Source organism: Gossypium hirsutum, chromosome A08, assembly GCF_007990345.1.
Source record: "Gossypium hirsutum isolate 1008001.06 chromosome A08, Gossypium_hirsutum_v2.1, whole genome shotgun sequence".
Classification (NCBI taxonomy): Eukaryota; Viridiplantae; Streptophyta; class Magnoliopsida; order Malvales; family Malvaceae; genus Gossypium; species Gossypium hirsutum.
The window spans coordinates 117,104,014-117,118,354 of NC_053431.1; the positions used below are offsets into that span (position 1 = coordinate 117,104,014).

General features: G+C 32.2%; 1 protein-coding gene across 1 annotated transcript; it reads right to left on the reverse strand.

Annotated features, from left to right (window-relative positions):
* Nucleotides 1-4,976: 4,976 nt before the first annotated feature.
* LOC107926912 (protein STAY-GREEN homolog, chloroplastic) lies at nt 4,977-6,658 on the reverse strand. Its single transcript, XM_016857857.2, has 4 exons — nt 6,188-6,658; nt 5,926-6,099; nt 5,669-5,836; nt 4,977-5,581 (listed from the first exon to the last, which is right to left on the reverse strand). Exons 1-4 carry the CDS (start codon nt 6,308-6,310, stop codon nt 5,243-5,245), a joined length of 804 nt encoding a protein of 267 aa, XP_016713346.1. The 5' UTR covers nt 6,311-6,658; the 3' UTR covers nt 4,977-5,242.
* Between the last annotated feature and the right edge of the window lie 7,683 nt (nt 6,659-14,341).

Sequence of the window (14,341 nt, forward strand, 5' to 3'; positions counted from 1 at the left end):
CTGCCAGTTGAGCGTACCTGAGTTCGGAGTCACACTGGGACTATATACGGAGGAATTCATGGATGACGAAGACTTCGACAGCCTCCATCTCCACATCCACAACTCTCCATCAAAATGTTAGAATGCTCTAGTCCCTACCACGGCCACCTCTAACCCCAACCGCTCCAAGGCATCAGCTCTCGCCCCATCACTGAGATATTTACATGCCATCCTAGCCCACACCTTGACAGGGCAACGAGAGAGTATCGACGTCGTCAACATTCATGACGCCTATTTCTTATGGAGCATGGTGTATAGACACGTCTTCGACCTTGTCTATTTCATCGCCCTCGCCATTCGCCATCAGACGGAGCGGCACAGAAGGGAGTCATATCCATCGGCCCTTACGTGGCCTGGCACGGTATTTTGGTCTTCTCAATACAGCGGCGTAAACATCCTTCCTCACCCTCATCGATCAGATGTCCCCACAGGGCATCTCGAGTATGCTATATATGAGGATGATCGAGCGACGACATGGATCTGATCCTCCCCACGCCTAGTCCAGTCAGCCGAGCAAGAGGACCTAGAGGACATTACTGATGATGTCCCTCCATCTTACAAGGATCCAGCCTCTCAGCCACCACCTATTCATCATCCAGTTCATGCGGCGGCTTCACTTTCTGACATCTCTGAGCGTCTCACTCGATTCGAACAGCAGTGTTTTCAGCGCTTTGATCACATTGATGCTATCTTACATCAGATTTGTCAGCACCTTCACATCTCATCGCCACCCCCACCTCGCGAACCATTTGGCGATGAAGATTTTTAAAGACTTTTTATTTATTATTTATATTTTTACTTTTATCTTTATTTATATATTTAAAGTACTTTTTATTTTACTTCCCTTTAATACTATTTCATTTTTAGGTTTTATAATTTATATTAGATAATTTATGTTTTCGGCTATTTCTTTACGGGTAATTATGTTTCTTTATATTTCCTAAAGAGTTAGTAATTTTATCGTAGTTATAAAAAGCTCCAAAGCTCACTGTTACTTAGGAATTTGCAACTCCACTGAAAAAAGTTCTCCACGACTGCTATGTCCTGCCCTACCACCACGATAACCTCTTCGCTGGACACTGTGGTTGTTTTGATAACTCAACCTCTACCACCACCGGAGTATCCTCCTCCACTCTCATCATTGCCTTGGTCGATTATTCTCCATAACTATAAGGAATTCATCCACAAATTTAGGAAGTTTCACTTCTCTTCCTCTCTTATTTCTATATTTTTCAGTAAATCTATCTTTGTACATTGAGGACAATGTACATCTTAAGTGTGGGGGGTTATTCATATCATCATCAGAAAAAATCCCTGAAATTTGTCTTGTTCTCAAATAATCTTCTCATATCATTTTTAGAATAAATTTTGATTAATTTGTGATTTTTATTGATATGTCTTGAATTAAAACATAGGCATTTATGCATTGATTGTTTAAACTTTAAGGAATTAAGGAATCAAGCATGAAAAGTTGATTTTTGAGAATTAAAAATTATTTAGGTTGTTTCCCCAACTTTAGGTATTATCTTGAGTTGAAATTAACAGGTTTGACATCAAAAAGCCATAATTTTTGTGAGATCTTGAGCCTTTAGAGTATATATTATTTCCTTCATACTCACTTTTATTGTTGCTATGAGTGCGTCAATATTGAATTGTTATTTTAGAACTTGCTTGATTATGCATGTCAAGACCACACCTTTGATTTGATATGTCAAGATGATAAAGGCACTTAGGTTTAACCCACTTACTCCATAAAAGTCTACCCTCATAATTAACCCTTAGTGAACCCCATTGAGCCTAACAAGCTATTCATTGACTTACCCTCAATATTAACCCATAACCCATTATTGTTGAAATCCCCTCATTTGATCCCTATTTTTGTCGAGATTTGATTTGAATAAATTACTTAGCTATGTTTCATTTTTGATAGTTAGCAAAGCTTTATGTTATTTTGACTTGTTCTTAAAAAAAAACATACATATTAGTAGTAACTTTTTGTTTTTGAGCTTAAGTATTTAATTCCATATCCCATGAAGAAAAGCTCAATTCTAGGATCTTCTAATTAGGAATGTAATATATCAAGTTTTAGTATTTTTCTAGTTAGGTAATTTTTCAATTCAATATCGATTCTAACCTTCTTTTTTAGCTTGTAACCACACCCCCTAACCAAAGCCACGTTACAACCCTCTAAAGACCTTTTAATTGATGTATCATCTCAATATATAGTGGTGGAGATTTGATTTTCATGCAAGCCTATGGTAATAACTTTTCATATTAACTATTAAGTGCTAAATTTCTTGTCCTTAAACACCTCGAGTGATTTAAGTGAATCTTCAGTGAGGATGTGAAACTCTGTGATATTTTGAATCAAAGGTGATTACTTAGAAGATGGGAGACACTTATGTTTTTGTGATAAAATGCTCAACTTGGAATGTTTGAAACTTTGATGTTCTTCGTGTTGAATTTTCAATGTATGATTACTTATGGATTATTTTGAGACATTATTGATGAGAATTATAAGTTGAGAAGAATTTATTTTGATTGTGAGTTGAGGATTTTGCTTGAGGACAAGTAAACGCTTAAGTATGGGGTTATTTGATAAACCGTAATTTATATATATTTTTATCTCATGCTTAGCACATTTTTGGATGAATTATCCTTAGATTTGGTGAATTTGATGCTCCTAATTCTTTAATTTCATGTTTTATACTTAGGTGAGCATAGGAGAGTAAAAAGAGCGAGAAACGGGCCAAAAACGGAGAAAATGGGTCAGCGTGGGAAATCAACACGGCCTGGGCTCCCTCACATGGGTAGTTCACACGCCCGTGTAGTTTTAGCAAACTCTAACACGGCCTAGACTTCCTTACACGAGTAGACCACACGCCCGTGTAGTTTTAGCAGACTCTAACACAGCCTAGACTTCCTTACACGGGTAGACCACACGCCCGTGTCTATTTAACAGACTCGAACACGGGTTGAAGCACTTGCACACGGACATGTCCCTGTCGAGCCCAAGTCTAGTCCTATTCAAAAAAGGCCACTCTTGAGGGTTTTGAAGGATTCAAAAGCCTATATAAACACCCCAGGAGGTACCTAAGAGACACACAGAGGGTAGGAAGCAAGGAATTACACGAAGAAAGCTGATTGATCCATCTCAGAAGCCGGATTCTCCTTCAAGACTAAAGATCTCCCTTCAATTCCCTTCAAGAGTTTTTGGGTTTTCTTTATGTTTTGTTATCATTATTCTTTTGAGGTGTTTTCCTTCACACTTATGAACTAAACCCCCCAAATACCTAAGGGGAATGAAACCTAAGATGGATCTTGTTATTATTTTCTGAATTATATGATAAATATTTGGTTTGTTCTTAATTCTTATTTTAATATTTCAGAATATTGATTCAAGTATTGATGTGTTTATTTAGAGGAGCAAAAGTCCCTGTCTAAGAGTAGATCTAGCATAATTGAGCAGAGTTGATTGCACGCCTAGACATAGGGTGACATAATTTTGCCGCATTAGGGTGAAACCTAATAAAGGAATCTATAAATCGAGTTAATACAACACTAGGGGTTTTAATTAGAAAGATATTTCAATTAATCAACCTAGGGTTAGACATTGTTAGTCTCGAGAGAGATAATAATATAAATTAGGGATTTCTACTGATTAAGTCAAATGAATAAATCGTCTAATTTAGAGTCAATAACAAGTGAAGTCTAAGTGGAATTTTCGCTTGGTTATTGTCCAAATCATTCAGTTTTCCTACAAGATATTTCCCCAATTTACTTTCTGTGCATTCTTAGTTTAGTAATTAGTTTAGATAAAACAAACCCCTTTATTTTTAGGCTAGATAATAAAAAGAAAGTTAATACTAGTACTTTTAGTTCCTTTGGGTTCGACATCCGGGTCTTGCCATAAGCTATACTACTGTTTGATAAGGTGCGCTTGCCTTTGTCATGATAATAGTTAGTTTTCAAGAACGGACATTCATAAATTATAAAACTTATTACGATTCACATCAATCATATACAATTACTATGATAAAATATATAAATAATTCAAAATCAAATTATTATGGATCATAAACACAAAAACACAATTTTCTCTAAATTGAATTATGGTAACAAATTATGCACAACATTGAATAAATTAACATGACATAAACACAATAAAAAAATAATCTAAAAATAAAAGGACCAAAACTAAAACTTCACTATTTTATTAATAATATAAGTAAAGGAAAAACATCCCTTAAAAATGAAAGAAAAGCCAAGTCCAAATAACACGCATCAAAAGGAGAAAGCTTTTCTTTTACATTACTTTTATATATAGTTTATAGATATATACTGATATTGATATATTTTAATGTATCATTTTAACTGTATTGATATTTTAAATAGGTTTAAATATGACTAAAGTCCCTAAGCTTCAGTCCCTCAACTTTTATTTCCTATGCTTCCAAGAAATATTTTTAAGATAAAAAACATTTGTATTCCTATGCTTCCAAGAAATATTTTTAAGATAAAAAACATTTGTAAAAAAAGAGATGATTGTATGAAACAAATATATTATTTCTTTTTAATAATTTAATACCACATCAACAATTTAATTTTAAATTTCAAAATTTTCAATTAGATTTAACTTTTTTCAAGTTAAAAATATTAAAATTTAAGATAAATATGTTAATATTAGAAAAAAGATAAAATTATGTGGCCTCCATGCAATCCTTCATTTTTCAAATAAAAAAAAAGCTAAAATTTTTACTTTAAAGTATCTTATTTAATATGTTTAGCATTGCTAAACTAAACATTAATCTCTCTATTCATCTAATTTAAAAATTAGAATTCCTTTAATAACATTGTTAATGCAATTTTACGATATAATAAAATTTAATTAATAATTTTATGAATGAAAAACTTAGGGGTACATTTACACAAAATCGTTCATAAAAATAATAAAATATAAAAGCCAAATATTCGTTAAAAGTAAATACAAGTATAAGAGAGGAAAAAGTTATAGGCACATTGAGACGTAAGGTGTAGCTGGTGCCCTAAAAGCAAGCGTATGGATGGTAATTAAACACATCCCCTTGAAAAAGATCTATTACTTGAAGTGAAGTATTTTAAGAAAATTGACTTTTGTATATTTACATCTTGACTACACACATGTTTACTCTAAATGAATGGTAAGCAATGTTGAAATTAAATATCAAGTTTCCAGATTAGTAGACGCAACCGCTGCAGTTGACTGGGACCCATGATGTTTTTCATTTTGGTGGGGAAGCTCTTGTGACCATGGGATCAAACTCATCGGTGGAAAACAACAGTCACAGTTGTCTGGACATGGACGAGGCAATTCCCAGTTACTTGCCAATATTTCTTGCTTTGTCCCTCCTTGTTGGGACCCAGCTTCCACTACTGGACCCCAACACTCTACTTTGTTGAATTCCGGAATGTTTGAGTGAAAATAAACCCATACCAATGCTTCCTGTAATTCTGGGTAGTTCTTTAGCAAATTCCCGTCTCCATGGACAAACGCCTTCAGTACCTTTTTTTTTTTTAATTTCCAGAAGATTAAATACAGAGAAATGATAATAAAGAATATCAACAAAAAATGAATGATCAAAAAACGTACCACGGGTAGTTCATTGCAGAAGATGAAGTATCTAAGTCTAGCACACAAGTCCAAGAGGAAATGGCCCCCGCTTATGTGACAATGGACGTGTAGTGACATTTTTCCCTTCACTTTCTTCCATTCAGCCACTACTTCGTCCCTGTATAATTTGTTCGCCCAACCCTGCAACTGTAATCAAACCCCAAATCCCCTGTTTTTTTATTCTAAATAATAAAAAAACAAAAAACTCAAAAGAAATATGAGATAAAAAGATTTACCTGAGAGTTGTTAATTGTTTGTGAGATCGCTAAGGTAAGTTTCGATGTTATATCACTATGTGTAAGTGTATAAGTTCTGGGAAGCTTCCCTGGGTGCTTCTTCTCATCCACTCCTAAAAACAGAACTTTTAGCTTTGATGCCTCGAATATAGCTGGCCCAAACAACCTTGCTACCTGTTTCAATCCATTCCAACACGTCAAACCAATATATAATCTCCCAAGTCCACCCCCCACCCACAAAAAAAAAAGGAGGAAAGATTACAGGAACAATAGGTAGATTCTTCTTCTTGGATCTTCTTCTTGAAACAAAAGGAGACTGGTTTTGTTCAAAGACTGAAGGTCTTGGCTTTGTAGGCAGAATCGGAGCAAAACTCAAAGTTCCCATGTTAATCTTGAAGCTCCAACTTTGATGGAGAGAAGCAGCACCCCCCAACCAAAAAAAAAAACTATTCAACAATGAAATACTACTAAACGGCTAAACCACAAAACAATAAACCAAGATAAGTAGGTATTAGATAGAGTATTATTAGCCAAAAAGAAAGAGAGGAACAAAGAAAAAGGAGAGTGAGACTTGGAAACTTTGGCTACTTTTGTTTGCTTTCAGCTTTTGATTTTGCTTGTATGGTAAGCCAACTTGAAGATCCCATTGATTGGAATTGCGTTTGGGGAAGGGTTTTGAGATTAAATATGATGTTTATTTTTCAAGTAAAAAAAACCAAACACATGAATAACAGAATCAAATTGTAGTCAGTTGGCTACAAATTAAAAAAAAAAAAAAGACCAGAGAGGTGTTTGACAATGACACATGGATTGGTTTGTGTAACGTGTTGAGTGCGGGTGTCACCCTGATGTTATTAGTGACACTTATTTCATTAGTTTTATATTTAGCATTTGGGAGCTATCATATTTCAATTGCCGTGTAAGGTTAGCTGGGAAATGTGATTTAGGGGGTCTCATTAATATTATTATTGTAGTTTTTATTGTCGTATAAAATTAATATAAATTATTTACTTTAATATATGTAAACCTATAAGTTTTTCAAATATCATTATAATATATAATAAAAAATAAGTAATTAAATAATTAACGTGAGTATATGGAATATTTTAATTTTAGCCTAAAAATATAACGATGGCATATATTTAAGAGAACGGAGCAATTCTTATATTCTAGATTAAATTGCATTTTAGTTTTCCTACCAAAAATAATAAGCACAACTTGATTAGGTGGATAAGTAGCTCATAAAAGAAAGTAAATATGAGGGATAATTATTTTTTATCTTAATGTGCCTATAGTAAGTATATCTGAAAAATAAATTTTAGTTTAGAAAAGATAAGAGGAGAGAAAATGATAGAGATGTATATGTTAATTCAAAATTATACATTTTTTAAATGTTTTATTTTTTTTCTTTTTTCAACTATACCAAGTAATCAATGAAAAGAAAATTATATGTTCTTTCTATTTTTTATCTCTCCTACTAAGCACACTTACAAAAAAATAATATGCTTTTTATCTTTCCACTCACCTAAGCAAAGCCTAAATGGAGATAAATAATTCCTCATTAAAATTGTGTCATTCAATACTCTTGATGTATAAGTAAGTTGTCTATTTTTTAATAAAAAGATTAATATGCAGTCTAAAATATAATATAAGGATTGTTATGAAAATTTTATCAAAAACACTATCCTTCTTCTTTGTACTAGTGTAGGCCATTTTGCAATGATTCTAGCGCATCGTTCTAACAATAAATTTGTGTAATCAATTCCTCTTTTTTTTTTGTATTGGAACATTTTTAAATATTTATAGTGTTCCAATAACTATAAATGAATGGGGTGTAATTAATCAAAAAATTATATTATTTAATTTTTTAAAAAAGAATTATAACTATTTAAATAATATTATTTGAATAGTATTAAATTAATAATTATGTGTTTATTTTAAAGACATTATTATTCAGAAAGACACCTATTAATGAAAGATGTCTTTATAAAGAGACATGAAAATTCCTATAAATAGGAATGGGATTTCATTTGGAAATCATATCAACAAATTCTCATATTCTTTCTTTCCTTCCTTCTTTTTCTAATATTTTTAGATTATTCTATAAAGTATTACTGTAGAAATCCTTTATAGAAATTGAGTTTCTTGTCATACATTGCTCAGTGTGTAGTGGGCTATTCTCATCAATGCAAAACGCAAATAGTCATTGGCTTCATTGTATCCTCGAGGTTAATTTGCTTGAAACTCATTTGCACACCGAAGATAGGTGAGGGCGAATATAACCTTAAAGATAGTGACTTGATACACGCCTTGAAGCCTTGTCCTATTTCTTCTTATGTTCGAGTTTCATTAGTGTGTTCGAGATTTTCCTCACCGGAGATTTGTACTAACAATTTTAAGGTCATATTTCATGATGACTACTACAACACATGAAAGTGGAACACTAAGGGAGCTGGCTTCCAATTTTGTTGAACTTGATCGATTTGATGGTGGCAATTTTTGATGATGGCAGAAAAAGATGCACTTCTTATTATCAACTTTGAAGATTGTTTATGTTTTGGATACTCTAAGACCTGAAGAGACTAAAAATGAATCTGTTGCTACAACCCGAGAAAGACAAAAATGGGACAATATTGATTACATGTGCATGGGCCACATATTGAATGGTTTATCTGATGGTTTGTTCGACACCTACCAAAACAATGACATTGCTAAAGAATTATGGGGCAAATTGGAGACAAGATACATGACCGAAGATGTTACAAGTAAGAAATTTCTTACCAGTCATTTCAATAATTATCAAATGGTTGATGGTCATTCTGTTATGGAACAATTCCATGATATTGAAAAGATGCTGAATCAATTCAAGCAATATGATATGAAAATGGATGAAATGATTGTTGTATCCTTCATAATAGACAAACTTCCTCCATCTTGGAAAGACTTTAAAAGAAGTCTAAAACATAAGAAAGAGGAAATATCTCTTGAGGCTTTGGCAAATCATCTTCGTATTGAAGAAGAATATCGAAAGCAGATCAGAATATAAATTCTAAAAATGCCAAAGTGCATGTTACAGAGGAAGTACATACTACTAAACCATTCAAGAAAAAGTTCAAACAGACTGATAGAGCACATAAGTTCAAAAAGAAATAAAAGGGCTCATGCTATCATTGTGGTAAGCAGGGACATTTCAAGAATAAATATCAATTTTTAAAGAAGAAATCATCTTCTAAAGCTGATAATAACGAAAAGTTTGTTGCAATGACATCTGAAATTAATATGGCACAAGATGACAATATATGGTGGATTGATACCGGAGCAACCAAACATGTGTGCAAAGACAAAAGCATGTTCACAAAGTTCTCACAATGTGAAAATGACAATGTCTTGTACATGGGAAATTTTTCCACCACGGCAATCAAAGGCAAAGGGTCTGTTGAACTATAATTCACTTCTGAAAAGGTTTTAACCTTAAATGATGTATATTATGTACTAGAAGTTAGAAAGAATTTAGTGTCTGGTAGTCTGTTGAATAAGTTTGGTTTCAAACTTGTTTTTGAGGCAGATAAGTTTATATTGTCTAAGGGAGGAATTTTTGTAGGGAAAGGGTATATGTATAAGAGAATGTTCAAACTGAATATTATTAAGAAGAATAAAAATATTATTTTTACTTATATGGTTGAATCTTTTTGTTTATGGCATTATAGATTAGGTCATTTGAATTATAGAAAATTGAATGACATGTATAAGTTAGATTTAATTCTTGTTTTTAATAATAATATTGAAAAGTGCAATACATGTATGTTGACTAAAATTACAAGAAACATTTTCCCTAAGGTTAAAAGAAAAACAAAATTGCTTGATTTGATACATAGTGATTTATGTGACATGCATAATACTCCTACATTAGGTGGAAATAAATATTTTGTTACTTTTATTGATGATTGTTCTAGATATTGTTATGTATATTTATTGCATTCAAAAGATGAAGCACTTGATAAATTTAAAGTTTATAAATCTGAAGTTGAACTTCAGTGTGAATCATTTATCAAGTACTTAAGATCAGATAGAGATGGAGAATATTATAATCCAAGTTATTTTGGATCCACTAGGATTATCCATCAAGTTTCAGCCCCTTACACACTACAACAAAATGGTGTAGCTGAAAGGAAAAATAAGGTCTTGACTGAAATGGTAAATTCAATGTTATCATATTCAGGTCTTGGACAAGGTTTTTGGGGAGAAGCTATTCTAACAGCTTGTCATATATTGAATAGAGTTCTTAATAAGGAAACTAAAATAACCCCTTATGAACAATAGAAGAAAAGGAAATCAAACCTTAATTATTTGAAGGTTTGGGGTTGTAGAGCTATTGTCAAAGTTCCAACACCTAAATGTAAAAAGTTACGTGAAAGAGGAATTGAATGCATATTTATAGGATATGCACATAATAGCAAGGCATATAAGTTCATTCATATAGGTTCATGGTAATTGAACCAAACGATTCAATTTCAATTAATACTGTTATTGAATCAAGAGATGCTATTTTTGATGAAAATAGATTTAATTCTATATCAAGACAATTACAGCCACAACAGTTGATTCATTCTTCAAATGAGAATGAGATTCCATTGGAACAAATTGATAATAATGATGAATCTTGTTAAGAATTAAGAAGAAGTAAGAGGATTAAAAAGGTCAAAGATTTTGGACCAGATTTCATTATGTTTCTTGTAGAAGGACAAAGTGAAAGTATAAGCAATAAGATACCTTATTGTTATAATATAGAATCTGATCCTAGGAAGAGGCAATAAAATATCAAGACTTTGCTTTTTGGAAAGAAGTAATAAATGATGAGATGGATTCAATAATGGGAAATCAAACTTGGATCTTAGTTGATCTTCCACCGGGTTCCAAACCAATAGGTTGTAAATGGATCTTCAACAAAAAAAATGAAGGTCGATGGAACCATTGATAAGTTTAAAACAAGGTTGGTAGCCAAAGGTTTTACACAAAAACAACGTATTGATTACTTTGATACCTATGCTCTAGTAGTAAGAATTGCTACAATTAGACTCTTAATATCACTTACCTCTATATAGAATTTGGTTGTTTACCAAATGGATGTTAAAACTGTATTTTTAAATGGTGAATTGGAAGAGGAAGTGTTCATGGAACAACCGGAAGGATTTGTTGTTCCAGGACAAAAGCATAAGGTTTGTAAGCTTGTTAAATCTTTATATGGGCTTAAACAAGCACCAAAACAATGGCACCAAAAGTTTGACAATGTTGTTTCAACTAATGGCTATAAAATAAATGAATCCAATAAGTGTATATATAGCAAATTTGAAATGGAAAAGGTGTCATAATTTGTTTATATGTAGATGACATGCTCATTTTTGGCACGGATTTGGAACAAATAGAAAACAAAAAGAAATTCTTGTCAAACAACTTTGCTATGAAGGATATGGGTGTAGCAGATGTTATTCTTGGGATTAAAATAACCCAAGATGAAAGCACTATAGCTTTATCACAATCACATTACATTGAAAAGGTGCTTACAAAGTTTGATCTTTTAAACTGCATACCAGCATTTGCACCCATGGATCCTCAAATAAAATTAGTATCTAATGCTGGTAGGAAAATTGATCAATTGAAATATGCAAGTCTAATTGGTTGTCTTATGTACATAATGACTTGTACAAGACCAGATATTGCATATGTTGTTGGGAAATTAAGTAGGTACACAAGTAATCCAAGTAGTTTGCATTGGCAAGCTTTGAATAGAGCACTTAGGTACTTAAAGAAAACTATTAATTATGGATTGTGTTATAATGGATATCCTCCAGTTTTAGAAGGGTATTCGGATGCTAGTTAGATTACCAGTTTGAAAGATCATGCATCTACTAGTGGATGGATCTTCATTCTTGGTGAATGAGTCATTTCTTAGGGTTCCAAGAAACAAACATGTATTATTGATTCCACCATGGCAGCAGAATTTATTGCATTAGCCACTGCATCTAAAGAAGCAGAATGGTTAAGAAATTTACTTTATGATGTACCTTTATGGCCTAAGCCAATTTCACATATTTCTATTCGTTGTGATAGTGAGGCTACTCTAGCAAAGGTATATAGCCAAGTATATAATGGAAAGTCTAGACACATTGGATTAAGACATAGTTATGTCCGACAATTAATCTCTGATGGAGTGATCACTATTAATTATGTGAGGTCAAGTGAAAATTTGACGGATCCTTTGACAAAAAGTCTTACTAGAGATGCAATAAAAAGGACCTCAAAAGGGATGAGACTCAAGCCTATTAAGTCACCCATGATGGAAACTCGACTCAATGCTTGGTATAACGTCAAGTCTTGAGTTCAATGAGACAAAGTACATCATTAGTATGTGACTGTTAGCACTATATATAAATCCATCCTAAGATTAAAGTGCTAGGTACCCGTAATGACAAGGAAATGATGAGTAATGTACTCTTAATGGACCCATAACATAAATATGTTAAAGTGTTATAATTACGGGAACACTCTTGATGGGATCTACCTATGTGAATGAAAGTGTGGCCGCTTCTAGGAGCTCAAGGGCTTGGCTCCGACAGCACTCATGAAAAGATGACATAAACACATGGCCATAATAGTGTCTCTAGATACTATGTATTGACCGATGTTGAAATCATTATGTAAGATGTGTTCAGTTAATCAAATGAAATAGTTGGTTCAAAGCTTAGTCTACCATGCGATTTCGATTAACTTTAACATGTTTTCACTAAGTGAATGTTCAATCGTAAGATACCTTCATTTATGCAAATTGATTTCCAAGAATATCAAAATCTAAAATATTTTGACAATAGGGGGAGATTGCTAGAACATTTTCAAATATTTATAGTGTTCCAATAATTATAAATGAATGGGTGTAATTAATCAAAAATTATATTATTTGATTTTTAAAAAAAGAATTATAACTATTTAAATAATATTATTTGAATAGTTATAATTAAATGAATAATTATGTGTTTATTTTAAAGACATTATTATTCAGAAAGACACCTATTGATGAAAGATGTCTCTATGAAAAGATATGAAAATTCCTATAAATAGGAATGAGATTTTATTTGGAAATCGTACCAACAAATTCTAATATTCTTTCTTTCTTTCATTTTCTAATATTTTTAGATTATTCTATAAAGTATTACTGTAGAAATCTTTTATAGAAATTGAGTTTCTTGTCATTCATTGCTCAGTGTGTAGTGGGCTATTCTCGTCAGTGCAAAACACAAATAGTCATTGGCTTCATTGTATCCTCGAGGTTAATTTACTTGGAACTCGTTTGCACACCAAAGATAGGTGGAGGCAAATATAACATTAAAGATAGTGGTTTGATATGCGCCTTAGAACCTTATCCTATTTCTTTTTCTGTTTGAGTTCCGTGTGTTCGAAATTTTTCTCACATCAGATTTGTACTAACATTTTGCACAAAATAAAATTCAGCTTTATAACAATCACATTACTTGTTTCGTACAATTTTGACCTCAACATTATGCATAGTTGGTGCGTGAATATTTTATAATTTATTTAATACTATTTATTTAATATTTAGTACTTAAAGAATCGGATACCGGTATCCACCAATTTCAATAAAAACCCAAACATCCACTTATGCGGTATTGCCTTGTTTTATATCGAAGAGATTAAATGAAGGTGTGTACCATTTTCTCCACGTTGCTCATATTCGTTTTTATAAAAAGAATAAAAAAATCTCTATCACGAAATAAAAACATTTAAAAAAAAAGAAAAGAAAAGAGAATATCCATATTTTTATTGTGTGGATGGCCCAAATCTCGACTGTTATTTGCTAGGTAGTCTGACCAGAAGCTGGGCTTCAAATAGCTGTGAAAAGGGCCTCAGTTTGGCTGAGGCCTGAGGCTTGATGGAGTAGTGCCGCAAACTGTCTAACGCAAAGCTTAAAAGAAAAATCATTCTATTTAGATTGTTTATTTAACTAAAAATGATTTGGTAATTTTTTTAAAAATAATTTTTCAAAGAAGTTTTAAGTAAGACGTATAATATGAATTGTATGAGATTAAGGGTGTTTGTTTTATTGGTGTGTGCAAATTGTTTTAATAATTTACTTTATAACTAAGTTTTCTAAAAAAATATTTTAGTAGAAAAAATATCTATTTAATAAATAAAAGTAAAGTTATAATTGTGGCAATGAATTACGCCTTGAAGACGTAAACAGTGGCCGGCGTAGTGTAAGTAATGAATGGTATAAATATAGGTGCCTAGATTAAAAGATTACCACGTAAATAAACTGCTTCACATATTTATAAAGATATGTCAACATTTGGTGATAAGCCAAGACCTGAAAACAATGATTGGTTGCTGGCTCTGCCTTTGAGAG